Here is a 22,109-nt window from a genome sequence, read left to right as displayed (position 1 = left end):
TAAATACTTGCAACTTCTAAAAGCAATGTCACATCTCCTGTTGAAATGTGATCAGTCACTCAAACTGCAGCTCCAAACACCTGCTGAACATTGACAATGTGGAGTAGATGTTATATCGTGCACTCTTGAAGAGTGAAGACCATAAATCTCTCCTAGGCAGCCAATGAGAAGCAATTCCCTGTTGGCAGATGCAGAAGAGGAGACATGAAGATAACCTTTCCCTATCTGTGCTGCCAAGGCTCCAAAGGCTGTAAATCTCTCCAGAGCAGCCACTACAGTGATGGTTATGCATGTTGTGCTTGAAGAATAGTGACATTTCATCAGCTGCCTACAAAAGATGCAGAATCAATGGAGAAGCATTTTACAGTTTTCCAAGGGCACACAGGGCCAGCAACACATGCTGCTATTGCATCTGCAAAAGCTTTTGTACTGCCCACTCACATGTTTTTAAGAATTTTTCCATGTGCTTGCAATGGACTTATTCTTACATCTCTGCAACTACCTCGCTGTGCTGCAGAACCTCTGCTCAAATGAACAGATCAGCAAATGCACACTTTGGCTTCTTGCTTTCCTGGGATTGCAACGATGGTTTGCAATGATCTACTTCTCATACTGGCAAATAGCAAAAGCCAAATGGCAACATTTTAGGCCATATGCAGTCAAGCAAAGGCTACCTGAATCAGGAGTGATGGTAGCTGCTGCTTTGTTCTATGTCTGAAAGATTCATTTCCTAAGTTGCTAAGCATAGGATAGACTTTTCCAAAGCTGAGGTGTGAAGAGACCTCTGGAGATCCCCTAGTCCAAGCTTGCTGTTCAGACAAGGTTTTACCAGAACAAATTGCACACAGCAGCACCCAGTTGAATTTTGATAATCGGTACAGATGGAGACTTCATAGCCTCTCTGAGCAACTTGATCTAGTGTTCAGTAACCTTCACAGTAAAAAAAGGTTTTCCTTATGCTCAGTATTCCTTTTGAATACTTTTTTTCTCCCCCCTCCAAGGAACTGCAAAGTTGCAAACACATTTGAGGGAAACTATCTGCAAACAAAGTACGAACAGGGAGGGTGGGTTCCCTGTCATCCCTACATCATTCTGAAGTTTTTAAGACAAGAATTCACACCATAGGTTGCTAACATTGAAAAGGGGTATTTATTATCGTATCTATATTCTAGACCACAGGCAGCAGAAATTATGCAAAGATCACAGAGCCAACCTACCTAGAAAGCCTGCTTCACAGCACTCACCTTTTTTCTCTCTCTTTGCAGTTTCCTGTTGTGAAAGAAGATTCATATACACGACACTGATGATGCCACCTGTCTCTGAGTTTCTTGAGCAGGATGAAAATGATACATTTACTTTACTCATCCCTTGGTACCTTAGTTCAGTACCTCAGTTCAGGGCATCATACAATGTCTATGGTCTGCACATCTGAAGAGCTTTCAAATGGGTATTAGCCATCAGGGGCAGGCAGCCTTGCAGCCAGCCACCAGGGTCAGTGGGATTTTTCACCAGTTTGTCCACCACCTTTCCACCCTTATCCTCTAAAGATACTTTTGCATCATGCTTATTATTATCAGGACTGGATGAGAAATATTGCACACTCTAGCTAGCATTTTTTCACTAACTATGTTAACTTCAGAAGCTTGTTGCTCCATTTTATGATACTTAGTTATCCATTATGGTTCTTAGTTGTTTCAAGGTGAAATCAAACCAAACCAAAAAGGTGGGAAAGAAACCTTCTGAAGATTAGAAGCAAAACTCACAGCTATGTACAGGATTACTGCTAAAGATCTAACTGATGTGATCTGTTCACAGGTAGGGTTGTATGTTTGAAGTTGTACTACCTGTGCCAACCATATTCTCTGCACCCTAAAAAATACCTAATTATGAAGGAAGCATAGGGAATAATGGGCTGACATGAACATAACTAACTTCCAAACAGTACCTAAGGCAATGCTCTGGATAGGCCATGGTCAGGGAGGGACTTACAAATTTTCTTTGTTAAAATCAGGAAATGGACATGTTGGGTAAGCCATAACAGAACAGAAATAAAAGAGCTTCCAAAGTAAGTACAAAACATAATACTGTTTGCAAAGGTTAAAGGCATCTGGGGAACATAGCATTCTTTCCCCTGAAATTTTATATCAAAATAAAAAAAAAAAAGTCAGCTGAAGACAGCCTCGTCTGTACCACAAAATTACTGTCTATTAATATGTATAAAACTACTCATCATGAAAAGATTAGGGCAGACAAAGACTACTAAATTTAAAGGAGCTTGATGCTAACCAGAACAACAGATGATGATACAAAGTTAAGGATGACAGTGCTACATGTCATGTCAAATTTAGCTCCTGTAAACTAACATGATAGTTAAAGGATGTTCACATATAGTTTCCAGCTGGAGGAGGGAAGAAAAGTCAGAAAAAAAATAGCTTAAGATGATTTTTTACTGGAAGGACACAGCCAGTGAAGGCTACAGTAAAAAGAGAATGTAGTCTTGCAGGAATATTATCCCACCAAAGCAATTTATGTTTACCTATATGCACAGACCTGATGACAGATACTGTGACAGAATAAATATAAACAGAGCAAATTGCCCCAGATTTCTACCACGTTTAAAAATTCTTAAAAATGCAACTGAGGGATGGACATAACTGAAGTAAAGCCCAACATGCCAGCTTCTCAGTCCAAACAGCAGTTGTTTCTGACTTCATGTGCTTTCACTGTTCACTGTTGTTTTTTGGATGAGATTATGTTCCATACTGCTTTTCAAGTAGAGATTCCAGAAATTTCTAATTGCAATGAATAGATTAATAGTGTGTCTCAGTAAAATCAAAATGAAAAAATATGAAAACATCTAGCAATAAGTTATTAACATTTGAGGTTCAAAACTTCTCAGTTAAAGAGCGATACTTGTCAATCAATAGATACATGCTTTCATTACTTTACCTATGGCTGAGTCTTGGAGTTTATTAAATTCCTGTAGCAACTGACATACAATAATACCATTGTCAAATACATTATCAATTAAAATACGTATAATAGAAACAGTCTGACTTCCACAATCTAAGTATAGCATTCACTCCTTAAGCAGGACAAAGTGGTCTTTAAGCATGTCAAGCACTAGAAATGGGTATTAGGTAATAATTTCTATCTTGGAGTATGGGTAGCAGTTTATTTCAGATAACAGATTTTCACTGATAAATACAACAACTGCACCATCACCCTCATTACAAAGCAGGAATGTAAAGGGAGGGCAAGATCTATGCTGGAGCAGAAAACAGAAGTATGGAATTGAAACATTGCGGTGCCTGACCTTTTCTCAACAGGAGGAGAGACATGTTTCAAGGCTGTCTATGTTGGTGCCAAGAGCCCATACCAAAGGTGAGAGAAAGACTGCTGTACTGAATTTAAAGATGACAATAAGGGCCTGGTTCTTCATCACACCCATGCTCTTGTCAGTATAAATGCAGAGCAAGTGCTGGCCTTCACCTTTTGCACTACCTGGTCCTAACTAAAGCCACTGGTGTCAGTCTCCCAAAATATAATGCAGACTACGAGATGCATCTACACAGACACTCATGTAACCCCAACCCTGCACAGGAGGTTTATGTTGGCAGAAAATTCCTTGATCAAAATAGGCTACAGTCACAAAAATACTTTTAGAAGTATAACCACATCCACTTTGGTATAGAAAGGAAGCAACATTGGGCAACCTAAACCAACACTGCCACAGCTCACAAAGAGCCAGCTTTCACATATGTTAGCCACCACATTTTTTCTAAATATGTCTCAGACACAGATGATGCAAGGGGCTGGAAAATGGTGGCTGTAGAAGAAGAAAAGGACTTCATTATATTCCGTCACATGTGACTTCCTTGCTGCAGAAAAAATGCTCCAGCAGCCTTGTCCATGTTCAGATTCTCCCACTATTTGGCCACTACACGTAAAAAATGTAGCATCGAACCGGAGAAGGCAATTTACACCCTCTTCTCTTTTTTTTTCTCAACAAGCTTTAGCTTGGGGAACTAGGGAAAAAACAAATGAAATTAAGGCGCTATAAAAAACACACTCTTAACAGAAAGGCAAAGGGGAGCATTGGTTTTACACTCTTCTTCACATTCCTTACCCACACACCCCATCTCCAAATACATGACACAGCAGAGAAGCATCAGTGTGTTCCAGCTCCCTTCTGGCTGCCAGACAGCCCTGTACTGACTCACTTGAAACTCTTGCAGCTTGGGGACCTGCTCAGGGCCCAAGGAGGCAATGCAAGTCCTTAACAAGCACTAGGTACGGGACATTATAAAGGCAATGGCTTGAACATACTCTACAGGTATGTTAAGTCCTATTTTCTTTTTCAGAAGATACAGAATTGCAATAGCATAATCTTTACCTGTAAAACTCTATATAGTTCTCTTTTTTGGATTCTTACACATTTTCAAAATCCTCTAATGCAGTTGGTTTGAGGAAGAACTTGAAATGCGACAATTTTATCATTAACTTTATCAATTATCAGGAGAAACTGAGAGTTACATGAAGGTTTTTGTTCTTGTTGTGTTTTGATTGGTTTCTCTGTGTGGTTTTGTTTTCACACACAATGTCAAGAAAATAACTTCTCTATCACATCAGAAAATATTTTTGAAACCTGGATAAAAAGTGAAGGAGCAAATGACTAAATGTGTCGTGTCCCACCCCCCCACCCTTTTCAAAATTCTCTGTGTTTTTCCTTAAAAACCTGTATTTTTAAAGAGCTGGCAGAGGCTTGGCCCCATATCTTCCATTAATATGAAAAAAAAAAGGTGTGGGCAAACACTTTCATGCAATTTTCTGAAAATCTTAACCCTTGATGAAACAGTGTGCCAAAACAAAACTAGTAATAAGGTGGTTCATGTAACATGAATGGTTCAGTTGCTTAAGATTTAATTGATTCCATTCTTCTTGAGTATGGATAGTTTGGTTTCTGGAATAATAGCAATTTGGATAGTTATTTCATTATTTCATCTCAGCTAGGTTTTTGAGGAAATGTTGGTTGATTTGTGGGTATGTTATTCTTATTTACTGATGAAATGCTATATTCAAGTACAGCACATAATTTTTCCCATTTGTTTTATATAAAAATAACAACAATTCAGTTGTACACCTGGAGGAGCAATTGACAAAATTCTTCTTAGAGTTACTTTATCTTCTTTTTTTGTTCATGCTTCCAGTTTTTCAGCAACTGAAATAGTAATTAACTTGGACTGTCATGTTTTCTGTATCATAAACAGAACTTTTAAACAACCCTGAAAAGCCCTATTTTCTTTAGGTTACACAACATCTCAAAAAAAGCAAGTGACTAAAAACCACTGCACAATGGATTTTAATGTTTTGAGTTCTGAGAGAAAGTCAGCTGCAGGACATCCGTGTCTGTTTTTCAAGCCTTGGGATGAATGAAAAGTCAGCACTCTTCATAGGTTTTTTTGAACAAGTGTATGGCAGTGCTCTTTGCTTTTTCATTGCCTAGAAGTGGTGGGTTATTCCTTACAAACACCTCTGATGGACTGTTGAGGACCCCACAAAGAATCTTCTTTCTTAGGGTCTCAAAAAAGATGACAACAGACAAGTTTGCAGGTAAGTCACCCAAAATGCTAATCCATGTGATTACTATTTTTGAAGACAAATGTATAAATTATTAAATGAACAAAATAAAGAAAAAGTCCTCACTCTTATCCTCTCCCTCCAAATCTCTACAGCTATAGTAGCTGTGCCATCCTATTTCTCAGAGACTTGAGACAGTGTATTTCTTCTTACTTTAACAAGATGGGAAAAACAGTAACATGACATCAATGGATATAAAGGTGGTTGTAAGATAGGTTTACTGTAGTTTAAGACTGTCAAAAATATCTTGCTTTTTGAAAACATTTCTCCTTAGTTTCAGAAGGATTGAATTATTATGCCTCATGATGTCTGATTTATTTTGTTGGAGGGAAATACACCGAGAATAAGGAATCTGTCAGAAATACTTACCATAGTACTGTATTTAAGCATACAGTGAGATGTGCTCTTATTTCAGGACATACCCTGTATTATTTGGACTAAAGCAACAATGTACCACTGTCAAAAACACAATGGTATATAACTGCTGAGGAGGCTCTTTTGAAAAGGATCACATGAAGACAACATAAAAACATAAAACTCCCTATGATTAGACTTACAGTCACTATGGGCTTTCTTGTACTGAAGTTAATTTACTGCAATTTTTCTCCCTCCATGATTTCCCAAAAAAGTGGGGTAAAACCTGTGAAACAAACCCCACATTTTCTAGACAAAAAGATGAACAGCACACCACACTTCAAAAACTCCAATCTGGTTCTAATAGTTTAATAATCCTTTCCCCAGGGATAAACTAACACTCTAAAAATACCAAAATAGGAACAACACTCGAATCCAGCTTGGGTTAAATATTTTTCTGTTCATTTTGAATGTAGAAGATCAGTTTAGGGAAAGACCCTTTTTACAAAGTAAATGTTTAATAAGCAGTAAAGAACATTCCCTGCTGGCACTGCCTATGCAAATATACGCTTAAGACTTCAGTATCTGCAATATGCTGTCTTCGCTGCTGGGGACCTAGCTGCCCTCTCCACTCCCATATCACAAGAAGCAGTTATGCAGCAAGTGATTTCATGAAGCTCTTTCTCATGACATTCTGGAAAACTATTCAACTAATGGCTTGGTGGGCAGGTCCAATTTTTTGCCTCATTGTCTGTGTTCTGACTCCAACTCTGTATAATATTTTGGAGAAAGTTCGCCTTCTTTGCACTGTGCTGAGTAAATATTTTGTCAGTTGTTAAGGATGAGCTACCAAGTAAGTCCCAGCAACGTATCCAAATTCAGCAGCAAGACTTGGAACCATATTAGAACTTTTTCCAGATTGTGACTTGAAATGTATTTCAGAAGCCAGAAGAAAACCAACCACTTGAACTATTACGGAAAGGCTGAATGAACCCTTTTCAGAGCTGTGAAAATGTTTTTCCCCACAGCTAAAAAAAAAAAATTAAAAATCATTAGTGCCAGAAGAAAGGGCTGGGTAATGAAGGGGGAAGTTTTCTTTTAGTGCAGTATCTTCCCTAAGGAAGAACCAAACTGTGACAGCAAACTGTCCATGTCAAAGACACATCCATACCACCAGCTGGCAAGTGAGCAAGGCAAACACTAGAAGAGGCTGCCCTCCATCCTGCTCCACAGTGGAGGTATAGAGAAGGAGGCATAAATGAAGACTAAACAAAGACTTGCTTCAGAAACATAATTATTTGATCTCTTCTGAAGCCAGCAATTAGTAGAAGTGATGATCACCAAAACTGAATTCCACTATTTAAGTAAGCAAACATTCAGCTTATAAATTACTAAATAAAGAGAAGCAACATGAACACAACTATAGGGCTCAGCACACATCTATAACAATGTCATGGTAACCACCTGTTTGTAATTCTAATGTTATGTCTAACAGTAATAATCTGTGGGAAAAAGCCCCACAGACCTATATACAGGTGCTGTTGTTTGGACCAATTAAGAATTAAAATTAAAAAGCACCTTCCTTTCCAATAGAAAAGTTCTTCTTCATACAATTGGTTAACATGCCAGAGATTCTGTCTCTCTATTATGATTGGTGCCAGAGAAATGTTTTTTCCGCCTGCAAGGCAAATTAAAAAACTCCTAAATCGGTGAAAAGAATGCAAAGGGTGGAGAGGGTCACAAGGAATGCAGAGATGGAGTGAGAAGACAGAATCTGAAAAAATTATGCTGTATATTTGAATGTTTATCTGAGGAAATTTCTGTCACTTCCCAAGCTACACAACACTAATATAAATGGAAAGCACTTTTGCCTTGCCTTGCCCTTGCCTTGCCTTGCCCTTGCCTTGCCCTTGCCCTCTTCCCCCTGTTCTCTTTCCTTTCCCAGCTTCCTCTGCTTCTCCATTCTTGGTGCTTTTTTGAGGTAAAGACTTTATATGGGAGACATTCGTAGGCGTTTTATAGAGAAGAGAATACCACTTACTTAAGCAGGAAATTTTTTTGGACAGCGTTTACAATCAAGCCCGGCTAGTGGTTCTAGTCCCTGACTGACCTCTGCTACTTCTGGCATGCTCAAGGCAAAGAACATCACTCTTCCATGAAAAGCCATACCAAAAAGCTAGTATAAGCCAGAAGGATTTAATTTTTGTTTCAGCTACACTTTGCTATTGGCAGTAGCATCCAAAATGTTTCATTGAATCACGAGGCAATAAATTGAGGCATAAATTAATAAAATCTACCATGTTCAATTTTTAAAAGAGTAATTCTTGGCTAAATTTACAATTTACACTGTGAAGAACTTTGTTTTTGCTCCTTTGGTGCATTCATAAGCTCCTTTTCAGCTTCAGGGATATCACATCAGACAAACACTGGTTTCCCCTTCTCCAGACCAACATGCTGTCTGTATTGGTTTAGCCCAGAAGTCCTTTATGTGGTATCCTCCCATTCGACTTCAGGACCTTCCGGCCATGCTCTTATGTCAATGGCTCCTGTGTATCATCACTGTCCTTGTCCCCATCCGCTGGGCTTGACATATTCTCTGTGCAGTTCTTCTCTGCCATACCCTGAGCCTTGGCTGTCCTTTCCCTGCCATGTCACAGCTCTCTATTCCTCTCTCCCCTTGCCTGTGGCACCCCTATGCTCTTCCTTCTTCTCTTTCCCCTTTTCCTCCAGACAACTACTCTCGTATCAGGTTTTTTCTGATTTATCGGAAGTGAAGCAGAAGTGACATAAACAGCAGAAGAAACCACAAGCAGGTGTTTGGTTGTGTCCTGCTTTTCTGATGCATCTTGTGCATTGGTGCCTGCCTGTGCCTGAAGCTCTGCAGCATGGCCCAAGTGCAACCAGCCAAGTTTCAGAAAAGTTGAGCCACTGTTCAGGCATGGAGATGCATGAGGCATGGAGATGCATGATGTTCTTCTGGCCCTGGTCAGAAAGGAGGAACAGAAGACTTATAGGGCAAGATTAGAGAAAAACAGTTGTGTGCCTCACAGCACATGCTGGTTTCTGGTATAAGAATAGCTTTTTGAACACCTTTCAAAAGCAGCCAAAACTACAGATAAAAAGGGAAACAGTAAGATTCTGAGTAGACATTCTCCTTTTTTTTACCTTTGTGTCCTTTCCTGGCTCAGTTTTACAACTCCGCTACAGACCCACCAGAGACCAGACAGTTAACTGAGACTAGAAGATCCATCTGGGCCTCATGGTACTTCAGCTCAGGACACACCCCAGTGGGTTGAGGGACAGAAAAATGAAAATAGAGGAAGAGACACATTTCTGAAAATGTTAACCCAATGAAGTCCCAGAATCACAGAATGATTGGGGTTGGGAGGGACCTCTGGAGATCATGCAGTGCAATACCCCTCCTAAGCAGGTCCACGTAGAGCAGGTTGCACAGGATCCTGTCCAGGCTGGTTTTGAACATCTCCAGAGAAAAAGACTTCTCTGGGCAACCTGTCAAAGTGCTCTGTTATGCTCAAAGGAACTCCGTAACTCTCAAATTGATGGAGCTTTTCCTCACAATCAGATGGAATTTCCTGTATTTCAGTTTATGTCCACTGCCCCAACACTGTTCTGTCACTGGGCAGCACTGGCTGGTCCCACCATCTTGACATCCACCCTTAAGATGTTCATGTGCATTGATAAGATCCCCTCTCAATTGTGTCTTCTACAAGCTAAACAGGCCCAGCTCTTTCAGCCTACTTCATAAGAGAGATGCTCTGGACTCGTAATAAACTTCATAGTCCTCTGCTGGATCAGAGAATGAAGTTCTAAGAATGTACTTAAATACTTTAAAAATTATAGCTCACTTATATGTATTTATTTTCAGATAAGGCCAGCAATTATTCTTAAAAACTAAGCACAGTCCAAATAAAAGCAATTGTTTCAACAGCAACAAAAAAAGTGATTGCTTTCCTCAGAATTCTCTGTCCCTAAGAATGTGTGAAACACGTGGTGTTTTAACAACTATAAAACTTCACTGAAGCCAAATGAATGAAGGGATAGATTCAGTGATTAAGTGAGGAGACAGCAGGTAACAGAACCAGAAAATAAGGGAGGAGTATAACTATACAGACCCAGTCCTCTGATCTACTCTAGCACCCAACCCAGAGGAATGCACAGTGCACTCACTACCTACATCCAATTTCAGCTATGTACACGCACTGCTTGTACCTTCAGTTTGGCCACATTTCTGAAAACTTGTCCTTTTTTGGCACATGCCATGTTCAAGACCCTTGGTTTGAAGCAATACAGCAGTTTTAGTGTATCTGGAAATTCAGACTGCTGTACTTAATTTTTTAAGCTCAGAAAAAGTGACCAAGTTTCTGCACTTTTATTTACTGCTGTGAAGAAATCCACACTGCATCTTGACAGTAGGTAAAATGACTTATGATGAGAAAGGCCTTAATAAGGCAGGTAAATATCAAACAACAATTCAGTTCAACTTAAGAAAAATATTTGAAGATTTTGCTTAGAAAATTTAGTTATATGAAAAGTCTGTGAATGTATTTCTTAAGAAGCAAACCACTGGACAATACCTCACTGCACTGAAAGGAATGGCCTAACTTGTATTGATGTCAAATGGGTAAGGAAAGATGCAAGACAGCCTTTAGAAAACCTAACACCTCCGTTGCTCCTCTGTTCTCTGGGACAAGTTGAACCCTTCAGAAGTTCAGTGCCAAAATTTGCCCACAGCTCTTACACCTGTGAACTATGTATTTCTTAATTTTTAAGTATCTTTCATACAGCCATCTTTCAGCCAAAGACCTAGTCAAGTCTACTTCTCCTAGTAATCTGGAAGGACTGGAGTGTTGCAATTCAAGCTTTGAATACATCTTACATTTAGATATGCTCTTGATTTTGTTAGAAGATTGTATTTGGAAAGTTGAGAAAAAAAAATTAACAATGCTACGGACTTAAAAAAAAAAATTAACTTCTGTAGCTATCTTCTGTCCTTAATCTTAAGAATTATACTAAATTAAAAAGTCTGTGGAGAAAAACTGATGAATTTTTCATTATTTTATTCCTTTCAAAGTATAATTTATTATTGTTTCCAAAATTATCTTCCACAGACAACAACACCACCAGTCCATGCTGATCAGGGTATCATCTCACTGGCTGATCTGATCTCACTGAGAGAAAGGGAGGCTCATAAAAAATGTTTGAAGACTAAACAGTATAACTAATGCCAAGTTTCATTTGACTCACACTGTATGGAAGCTGAGGCCCAAATAGCCGATGTTCTTCTCTGCCAGATGCCCATGTTCTCAAATTTAAACAGATTTTATGTTTGCCAGTAACACTTACAGTAATCGCCAAGTTCTTCTTCAAAGAAGACATTTAATAATTTGTATGATACCATATACTATATTTATTTTTCTCTTCGAAATGCATTAAGAAATACTTTGGAAAAAAATCAAATTCTTTATAAACAAAACGTAATCAGCATGGGTGTGTGTACCCAGATGTCTGTGTGTGAGAGATTTCGGAAACTAAAGGTTCTAATTTCTCTTTTCTGAAAGGCCCTAGATTTTACAAGGTCAGAATAGGAACTTTCAAATAAAGAAAAAAAAATGAATGCACAGAAAGAACACACATCTGTTATGCTGCTGTTCATACTGCAATCCAAAAACCACACAAGGAGGGACATGCAAACAACATAATTTTGGTGTTTGGTTGGCATTTTAGATAACCAGTAAATTTTTGGTTAAGAGCAAACTAGAAAAGGTATGAAAACTCAACATATTCCAGCTCTAGCCCTATGGCAAATTGCTCTAAAGAGGCTGCTGAAAAAAAAAGGACAGAAACCTCTGACATTTGTATTTCTCCTTCAAGAGGGAAGCAGAGAGTCTGTGAGTCTTCCTTATCTGTACAAGTGCACAACTATGTTTTAAGACAGAATAGGGATGTACCAGAGGTCAGAAAATCTCTTTTCATGGGCTGTTTTAAACAAAGCAGAGCCACGGGACAATGGTGAGGAGAAGCGATCTCAGGTGGAAACCCATGGTTTGGGAAGAGTCCAGGTTACCAATCACCTGAGGTGCCCTAGAGGCAAGGACCAGGACTTGCACAGGGTACATCTTCACTTGATCTCATCTAGAAGGAATCCTGGAATATGTAATTCCAGTATCTGCTGGGATTTGCAGACCTCCACAGAAAGGCATATTTGGAAAGAGTTCAAGATAGATGCAGTTTCCTTTCTAGTAACTTAGGAAAATGTGAAAGAAACTAAAGGTCATGCTTATCTCCCCTGTAAGCAGGGAAAAAAACTCCTCGTTTTACTTTCAATGTCAAAGTCAAGGAGGCAGACATTAATTTAACTACAGCAACATCTGGTCAGTTTTAACCCAATGAGCAGGACTTTTTATTTTGTTAAACATATTAAAAGTGGTTTGACTTGTTTGTTTAGACTTCGCCACTAGAACTCTGGGGAGAAAGCTCTCTTCAGAGAGAAGTTGTTTGTTTGCAAAATAACTTGATAGGCAAAGCCTGTGGGGAAATTGGCCTGTAACAAGTAGGAAAAGCAAACAAGACCGGTAATGGATTCAAAAGTTAATCTAGAGACAATGAAGAAATTAATTAGGTTAATAAACACATTCTGCTACCCACCCCTTCACTATAATATAATGGCATAGCTGCACCCCAGCTCCAGGTACATCCTCAAGAGGGATGAGAACCAGATACTGCAAACAGTGTGAGGTGCGACACATGGGAACATAAGCAAGCTCCCAGAATGTCACCTAGGACAGGTGACACTTTCACCTGCTAGGCTACAACACCAATACCTTGCAGACTGCCTGCCTCCAGACTGGGAGGGCCCTGCTGATGACTGTTTTACCTCCATCTGTGCACAGAACACAGAACTTTTCTCTGCAACTGAAGGAAACAATTTTCAAACATGTGTATCTCTGTACCCACTGTGGTACAGCTGAACTACAGACCTGTGTGCAGGTGCAGGACCTACCTGTTTCCCAACCCATCTTTATAGCTGGATTTCCTTGCACTAGCTCCTGAAAAGCTTAATAGCAGCTAAATTAACTTCTCAGAGCAGCTTAAATTCAGGCGATATTTCTGAAGTGACTTCCCAACCTTCTTTTCTCCCACTTGGGATTTAATAAACTCCATCCAAAATTCCACAACACATCTGGCAAACTATTTATTGTGACCGGCTTATTTAACATCATCTCTTCTACACTTCCCTGCTACCTCCATAAACTACCTTGAAACTGTAAGATGCTGTACAAAGATGTTTATGTAAATTTAAAAAAATAATAACATTCTGCCAATAAATTCTATAATACAATACCAAAATCAAACTTCAAGGTAATTCATGCATCCCCAAAGCTGAGGCTGAAAGACGCATCACACTTAAAATAGTCACAAAATTGCATGTTGGGGTTAGAAAATGTCTTTCAAAATAAATCTTTGACAAGAAATGTTGTTTGTGTACAGCTGAAATTTGCCATTTTGTTATTTAAAAAATTTTTCCCATGCCTATAAACAATCTAAAAGATTCATCAGGCTACTTCAGTATGACTGAAGTTTTTTAGTATTCAAGCACCTGACACACCAGCTCTGGGCTGTGGGTTTAGCTTCTGGCTCTCATAACATTGTTTCTCCTCCTCTCAACCCAACCAGTTTGGAGACACAAGTGCAACCACGAAGTACCCATATAAAGATGCACTTCAGGTTTACAATAATTCAGAGGAAATTATGTTGTGACTTACAGATTTAAAATGTACAAAATAATGGAGAAAACCCCAGCATACAACAACAAAAACAACGAAACACAAACAAACAAACAAAAAATAGAAAAAAACACCATTACATTTTTTTGCCTCCATTAATAATATAAAGAGTAAATACAATCTATAGATGTGTGAAAAACTGGTGAATAATGGCTATGCAGACTGCTGTGTTCATAGCAGTGATGTGTTTGGGTCAGACGTGAGACCTTGGAAAGCCCTACCTGTGCCCCATTTATGAGAAGGTACAATATATTCTTGGTAAGCTCTAGCATTCTATCCAAGTAGGAGAGAAAAAGAGGCAGACTTTTTTCAGGCTGCGTAAGGAAAAAAAAGAGGAATAATTAACCATCAGGTAAACTCTGGCGCAGAGTTTGCTGCATGCAATTCCCCTCATGTGGGAGATGTTTTTGGCATGCAAGAAGAATAATACACTGGGAGAGCTTTAAAACAAGTTAAAGGCAAAGGAACTGCATGCAGACATAAAGTGGCATCAACAAGTGACAAGCTCACATCTGTAACAGCACCAGAAGCAGCTGAAGCATTACAGCTGGTAGTTAGGTCAACCACATGTAAACAGTTTACCATATATAGCTAATTTTCTCTGTCAGGCATTACTCCTAAAATAAGCAACACTGCTTCATTAAAGGTAGGTGGTGATCATCTTGCCTTGTGTGTGTGTGTGCTGATTTGCTAGGGATGATCAAAATGACTTTTGAGGGTACACCAGACCCCTGGATTTGTGTAGGTTGCAACATAATGACAGTTCAAGTGCCTCCATTAAGAGGGTGTGGGAACAGGGGTAATAAGAGAGATTGGTGCCTGGAAGATTTTAGATCATCTCCTGAGATTACACTTTCAAGGGTCTTAGCCTGATCAGCTTATCCAAAAGAAGACATAAGATCTCATGGAAAATCATGATACATGATGAGGAATAAAAGGCTCTTTTAACAGTGCAGTGAAAAGCATAATAAGCTGAAGCTGGACAAGTTAGAAATTTGGAGAATTATTAGCAGTGACAGTGAATAATGACAGGAGCAAGCTGCTAAGGAAAACAGAAGATTGTTATCTTTTCAGATCATTACCAAATGCCTTTCTGGAAGACAAACTTCAGCCAAATGAAAATTACTGGGCTCACTACAGGTGCAAGTGAAATGTTATGGCTTGTGCTAAGCAGGAGGTCAGACAAAATCACCTAATATTCTTACCAGACCTTAAATGCCATGGATGTGAGAGTTTGTCTGAGTGGTATTTTTTTGGTAGGTGAGAATTCTCTTTCTGAGTCTGGACAAATCCTTGCAACAATGAACTAGGAGTGTGTAGCTGTGGTTAGCATGATGCACAACGAACCTAATAACTTGCTCTGAACGGGGTATCAGCCAGCTCACAACACAGAAACAAGACGCATCTGTCTGCAAAATACCATTCAGACACACCTACCCCTAAGTTTGCAAGTAGGCAAGCCAGCCAACCTGGTGCATTTTTATAGATAAGAAGACAGGAGGCATATATGTGTGCCATGCCCTGGAACGTGGTGCGAGGATTTCCCAGAAAGCAGCTCCAAGCACAAAACAAATGATGTAGTGACACTGTTTTCTATGCTTGGCATCTAAAGAGTAGAAAAAATAACAAGGTGCTAAGAATATGCACTGGATATGCAAAGAAGGGCAAATAAAGTGATAATGATGATAATATCATTGCCACCACATAGTTTGTCTCTACAGAAAGTACAGTGAGCAACACACTGAAAAGCTTGGTTTCTCAGCATCGGGCTCTACACTGACAAGGAAAACACATATTGAGGACAGAAGACAGAACATGGTCCTGAAGGAAGAATGCTGTCCTAAAGGGCTTATGCCACAGGCCTGAATGATGTGAAGAAGTATTGAAGTAAAAGGGCAAACCAAAAGTGAAATTCAGATGTTTACTCCCCTTGGGACAATCTGACTCAAAATGTAGGTTCTGGGAAGGAATTACAATAATTTCACGACTATAAGGCACACCCTTTTGACTAAAATTTGGGTCCAAACCCAGAAGTGCACCTTATATAATGTACAAAGTTGAGAAATTTGCCAACCTGGAAGTGCAAGCCATGAGCCGAGCCATGAGGGGGCGCGGTGCCACAGGAGCGCCAAGCCGCGAGGGGGGTGGGACCGGGTGGCCGCGGCCGGCAGGAGCCGCGCGGGGTGGGTGGGACCAGGCAGCCACAGACAGCCCCTAGCCAGTAGGAGCCGGGCGGGGAGGGAGGGAGTGGGCAGCCCTGAGCTGCCCCGAGCCATGGTCAGCCCCGAGCCGCGGGCAGCCCCGAGCCGCCCTGAACCGCCACGAGCCGTGGTGGCCCTGAACCGTCCTGAACCGCAGCAACCCCAAGGTGTGAGCCGTGGCCGCCCCAAGCCGCGGCAGCCCCGAGCCGCCCCGAACCATGGCAGCTGTGAGCCACGGCCGCCCCAAGCCCCGCCTCGCCAGCCAGGGGTGGGCGGGAGTGCCGGGGCCCGCGCATGGGGACGGTGCCTGGGGCTGCGTTTAAAGGCTACACCAATCTGTGAAAAATGTTTGCAAACTGAGCACCTGCCAGTGAACTTCACGATTGTGGGATTCCGTTACTAATTCGTTACTTTGTTGCGTGTGGCACGGATCTTCGCTGCAAAAACAAAAGTGCGCCTTATAGTCCAGTGCGTTTTATATAATGTACAAAGTTGCGAAATTTGCCGACTCCTGGAGGTGCGCCTTATAATACAATGTGCCTTATAGTTGTGAAATTACTGTAATATCAGAGAATAGATTAACTACTTCTCAAGAAATGTAAGTACAGAGGGAGTATATTAAAAATACCTTAAGATTTGTAAGAAGCAGCAGAAATTTACATTATATAGAGAAGTCAGTAGAAGTAAGAAAGACAAAGGTAAAAACAATATAAGCTAAACTTTCAACCAAAACCTCCTTTGTTGCAGGATGTACTTACTGAGACATAGTCTCCTCTGGAAATGGCTGGCACTGTGCCCCCTCTGCCCTCCTTTTTAGGGTATCAGATACTCAATTTACATGATTAGTTGATAATCTAATTATCTATTAATCAATAATGTATTATTATTAAAATTATTATAAATTAATAATCTTATTGAATAATAAAAGTTTTCCAGTTTCATGATGTGAAAAGCTTAAAACTGAGACCATAAGGATTAACCTATCAAGATAAAATTCACAAAATTCCTTATTTCTGTGCCTCCGCTAATTTTAATCCTGACCATTCATACCTTGATGCTTGCAAGCTCACACCTTAAGACCACTGACACCAGGTGAAGAGCCCCAAAACAATGACACCAGTGTAGGATGTTCAGGATTAATCTCTATATTTCACAGAGCTATGTAAAGAAATGCTCAAGAAGGACTGGTGCATAAGCAGTACAAGCAGATACGATGAATTGCACAGGATAGCTCCTGAAAGCATCCTGAGTCACTGGTTTTGTGGGAGGATAGTTCCTTGAAAGAATAATGTCCATCTGGAGGGGTAGAGTAATTGGAAAGAGGCACTGGGGGTGGGATTTAAACAGTATCACAGCTACTGGATATCAACTATGAAACATGGTAAACATTTCAAAAACACTTAATAATTGCAAACCAGAAAACTGTAGACTTATAACAGTGTCCTTAAAGTTAAGTTTTTCTATAATCATAGGACCTTAAAAGCTGAAAACTCTCCTCTCTCTATTGCGTACCAGTATGATTTCCACAAACACAACACTTCAGTTGCTGTACTAGGAACAAAAACAGGATGGGTATTAGACATTGGAAACACTCCATCTGCGTTTACCACAGGGGTATTTTTTCCCATGGATCATAAGAAGGGCAGACGGGCATTCCCTCGAGGCAAACAGAGATGTTTTCAGAACATTGTGCAACAGGAATACTCCCTGACAACATGTCTATAATATTATGTTCTGAGTACAAATTTCTGTACTGCACCTTAGGCTATTTGGTGGTGGACATATTTTTCTGCCCATTCATTTTCTCTGAACTTGTGTAGAGACCAGCTGAGCTAAACAGCCTTTTAAAAAGCAGGACATCTCATTTAGCTACACAGATGTTCCTTACAAGTCAATAGGTTCATAAAATTTTCTGAAAAACTATCTGTGTATCATCATTACCCAGTTTCTCAATCAGCAAGGTGGAAAAGGTTATGATGAAAGAAATGCACTTAGTCACAGAGTATCTTGTGAGCAGACAGATTCCAACCCACTCCTCGTCCCAGCATCCAGTTTCCTTACAGAGCCTCTATGTGGCCAGAGTTTGATAAAGATGTGAAAAGTGAGACAGTATCAAATGCCATCCAAGGCTTCCCTGTGGATAGACTGGCAAAAGAAAGGAAAGAAGATTCTGAGTTCATTTCAGTCCCACGAGACTTCACTCAACACACAGCTCATCTAAATGCCACCCCAGGAGGCATTTCCCCAAGCACTAACAACAGGCAAACATTGATCCCTGCCTTGAGGAGTGTGTTAGAGAGCTCAGCTTGGTTCTCCCTGGGTAGCTCATCAGCTCCTTCTTTGCACCTCTATTAGCACAGCAGGTTTGGTAAATGGCCCTGCCATGAACATAGCAAGTGGAAGAAGATTGTTGGTTCTTATGATTTGAGCAGCTACCTTCCCTTTGCATCTCCCTGAATTCCAGCTGCAGTAGCCCTCCTCACTGAGAAAAAGTTTTTCTGGGCTGCTGATGGTCCTTTCCATTTCACATCTGGAGGTCATTAACTGTATCCCATGTGGTCTGAGTTTTAGCAGTAAAAACACTCCAACAAATTCTAGTAAAACTAATTTATTTATATTAACTGGACACTGGATACCCAGATACTACTATACAGAATCATACAACATCCTGAATTGGAAGAAGCCCATAGGGAACTACATTCCCCTTCCTCTTCCCATTGACATTTCACCTTGACCTGTCCTTTGAAATCAATACTAGCGAAACCTCACATTTTAGTGGTTGGAAGTGCAGAACTGAAAAGGTCAGAAGCTGAAAATAATTTAACCATGACATCGCCTCTGTTTAGGAGAGCTTAAGTACATATGAGGGGCGGAAGTCCCAGTTAAAACTCAAAGTTGATGCTCTGAAGCTGTTACTTCCCCATAGCTTACAGCAAATTGTTTCTGCAAAGTCATCATTTGCTGCCATGGAAAGAATTACACTAGCAGACACTGAGCACATTGCTTCAAATCTTTGAAGGACAAAACACTGCAGGAGGAAAAAAGATACATATATATACTTTATGCAGCTACATAAGAGATGAATAAAGATGGGGGAATGCTGACTGGAGTTATAAAAATTGCTAACATGGAGGAAAAATTACCTAAGTGTTGGATAGCAAAATTTACTACCTTTCCAGAAGGTGGATAGTTATAAAGTTGATATCAAAGACTTATTTGGTGCAAACACATTTCTGCACAAATATCTGTTTAACATTCAAGCCACTCTTCGGTGAAAGCCGAAGGCAGAAGGCTAAGTTAAATGTTCTTCAAAAGTAAACTACCACAAATAACTTAAGAAACCCAAATATTATATTTACTTTAAAAATCACCACAAACACAAAATTGGGAGAACCAATTGAACAGCTGCAGAATGCTTTCCACTCCATCCAAACAGGAAAAAACCCCCTTGCATTAGATCACCAATGTGCCTAAGTTGTGTGGCAGAGAAGTAATCGTTAGAACTGAGAATGTGAGAACGAAGGAGACTACGGTTTACATCAGTCAAATACTTGTTCTGTTCTTTTATTTTCTCAGTTAAACTTAGTTTTAAGCCCACCACTGCACACTTACCAGCTACCAGAGCTTTTTGCTGTCCTCAGCGCTACATAACTGTGTTGCATAAGGTGGTAGAAGACATAACATGCCCCAAGGTCTTTAGCCTGAGACTTGCCACTGCTGCTGCTGCTGCTGCTATGGTAGTGGAGCATGCTCTCACTCAGACACTGCCAGGGAGCCTGTATCATTTTGGGATTCATGTAACGGACAAAGGTGGTGTAGTGCAGGATGCAGAAAGGCTGTGCTTGGCTGCCTTGTATCTAATTTACGGATGGGTGAATGAAGGAAGGAAATGTTAAGAGAATGCTGCAGACCACACAAGGCTGCAGCCGTGCTGTAGTGCAGCAAACTTAAACAGTGCTTTTGCTCCAAGCAAGGACTGGCTCCTGGGGAAAGCATTTATTGTCCAGAATTCATCATCAGGAAAATGAAAGAGAACAGGTTTTATTGGTATTGTAAATCATGTACAGGACCAGAATGCTTCAATGCAGTCAGAAGAAAATAGAATTCTGGTGTGATATCTGACAAAAGCAATTTTGGCTGTTCTTTTTTTTTTTTTTGTGACTGAGACAAGTTGTATCGTTGAGATAAAGGAGCCAATTAGCATTTTTGAAGAGTCTTGTCACTCTCACTTAAAGAGGAAAAGGTATTGAAATCATAAGATGATGGAGAGGGTCCAGTACTGTAAGAAACTAATTTGAAGAATTTGAATGCACCACAACTGAGCTTTCTGGCTTGTAGGCCAATGGAGGAAAGCTGATGCAAGAGCAGGGGGTGAATGCCGGCCAAATTCCTACTAATTGGAATTAAAGATAGCTGAAGAAACGGGTCTCTGAAAGGAAAAACAAAGCTTGAAACCTCAGACTAACTTCTTCAGGAGCAGAACTACTGCTGAAGGGAGTAGTAGATCCACGTGTGTGGATAGATATAGGCTAATACCTATAAATAGCTCCAAGCTGGCAGTATTATGGCAGGAACAGAAGCCAGACTGTGGGAACAGCCGGCTTCGCTATAGAAATTTTCATCTTAATGCCATCTTCCTTCTTCCTGTATGAGATGCATTAAAAACAGGCCTGGATAGTATTTTAAAACTCTATCAGGCTTTCAACAAGGTTTCATAAGGTTACATGAGCAATTTTAAAATTTTGTTTTAGAAATCCAGTTCAATCTCTATGCAACACCTTTTAAAATCCTAGGTTTCACCGTTTACATGAAAATGCCAAGGAACGTGACCCTTAAGTATGACTTTTACATTTAGTCTGGTAAGTTTTCTCTACAAAAGTAGCAATAGTGGTAAGAACTTTATACTGAAAGACTATGGATAAATTCACCAAAGATTAAAGAAGCAAATATCCTTTACTCCTTTTGCTGCTGTTAATTTAAACCAATATGCAATTTTAATCCTCCAGAAGTCATGTCACACCTCTCAATTCAGAAAAGAATATATAAGCCTAAGTAAACTGTCTTTAATACTCTTGTGAAGTTTAACTGATTTGTTTGCAAAGTGATCTATCTGGAAGATTAAGTACTATTTTCTTTTCCTAGAAAAGGCTAGAATATGGTTGGGATTTCTGCTGTAGTAATATATGTCAGACTAGTTTCCATGAACATAACAGAAACACTAGATTCTCACATATATTTCATCTGCAATGAGTGCACTGAGTTATACTGACAAAATTAAGAGAGAAGAGGAAAATTACAGTACTTTTCTACCCTTCTGAGGTTGCTGGGGTTACTTGCAAGAGTAAATGAGGCTAGTCATGCTATTCTAACAAGTACTGACAGGAACTGCCAAGTCTATGTCACCTCCTGAAGGGACCAAGCAGGGGCTAGTTCTTTTAAAATGTTGTAGAGTTAAAACACTGCCAGAGAATTATCAATGCCAAGGAATTTTACACATTACTAGTTATATTTCGAAATTGCAGTCACAGAATGTTCAGACTTGCCCTTCTCTGCCTAGCAATGTATAGGTGGGATCCTCCATGAACAAGTCAACTCGATAAAATACACTTTAAGGTTCACCCCAGAATGTTCTTCCTGACACTGTAAAACTTAGCAAGAGGTTGTACAGTATTATATTACATGGTAATGGTATTTCCAGAAAAAAAAGAATTGCACATGAATAAGGCAATGAAAGTATGCAGGTAACCATGGCTACTATTGTGAACTAAATAACATTTTTTATACAGCTGTGAATATTTGTATTTCTGCCAACTAAGCCGTAGAGTTCAGATTTGAGACAGAACTGGTAAACACTGAATTCTTGCCTGAAGAAAGGTACTTCCCAAAGTAGATCCAGGCCTCTACATTGTGCTGCTACTCATTCTGGTGTAACTTTGTCTAGTAAACATACATCTTATTACTGTAGTCAGCATAATCAAAATAGAACTCTTCATGGCCACTTCTTACACTTTACTGTCAGTGACCCACTTTTGCACAAGCAATTTTCTATCTTAGGGGTATTTTTGTTTCCTCTTACCTGCAATCACAACTATTCACGTAACTTGTGAAA

General features: G+C 39.9%; 1 protein-coding gene across 2 annotated transcripts in view; it reads right to left on the bottom strand.

Annotated features, from left to right (window-relative positions):
* AIG1 (androgen induced 1) overlaps nt 1-22,109 on the bottom strand; it is a 126,182-nt gene that overhangs the window by 42,489 nt on the left and 61,584 nt on the right. Inside the window, exon 4 of one of the 2 annotated variants that reach the window (XM_033054950.2) lies at nt 14,021-14,113. The exons of the other annotated variant lie outside the window; for it this stretch is intronic. Coding sequence (XP_032910841.1) covers nt 14,021-14,113 — 93 coding nt within the window. The remainder of the gene's footprint in view (nt 1-14,020; nt 14,114-22,109) is intronic. 2 annotated transcript variants of the gene reach the window in all.

This window comes from Catharus ustulatus, chromosome 3, assembly GCF_009819885.2.
Source record: "Catharus ustulatus isolate bCatUst1 chromosome 3, bCatUst1.pri.v2, whole genome shotgun sequence".
NCBI lineage: Eukaryota > Metazoa > Chordata > Aves > Passeriformes > Turdidae > Catharus > Catharus ustulatus.
This window is presented reverse-complemented; position numbering and strand designations above follow the sequence as displayed.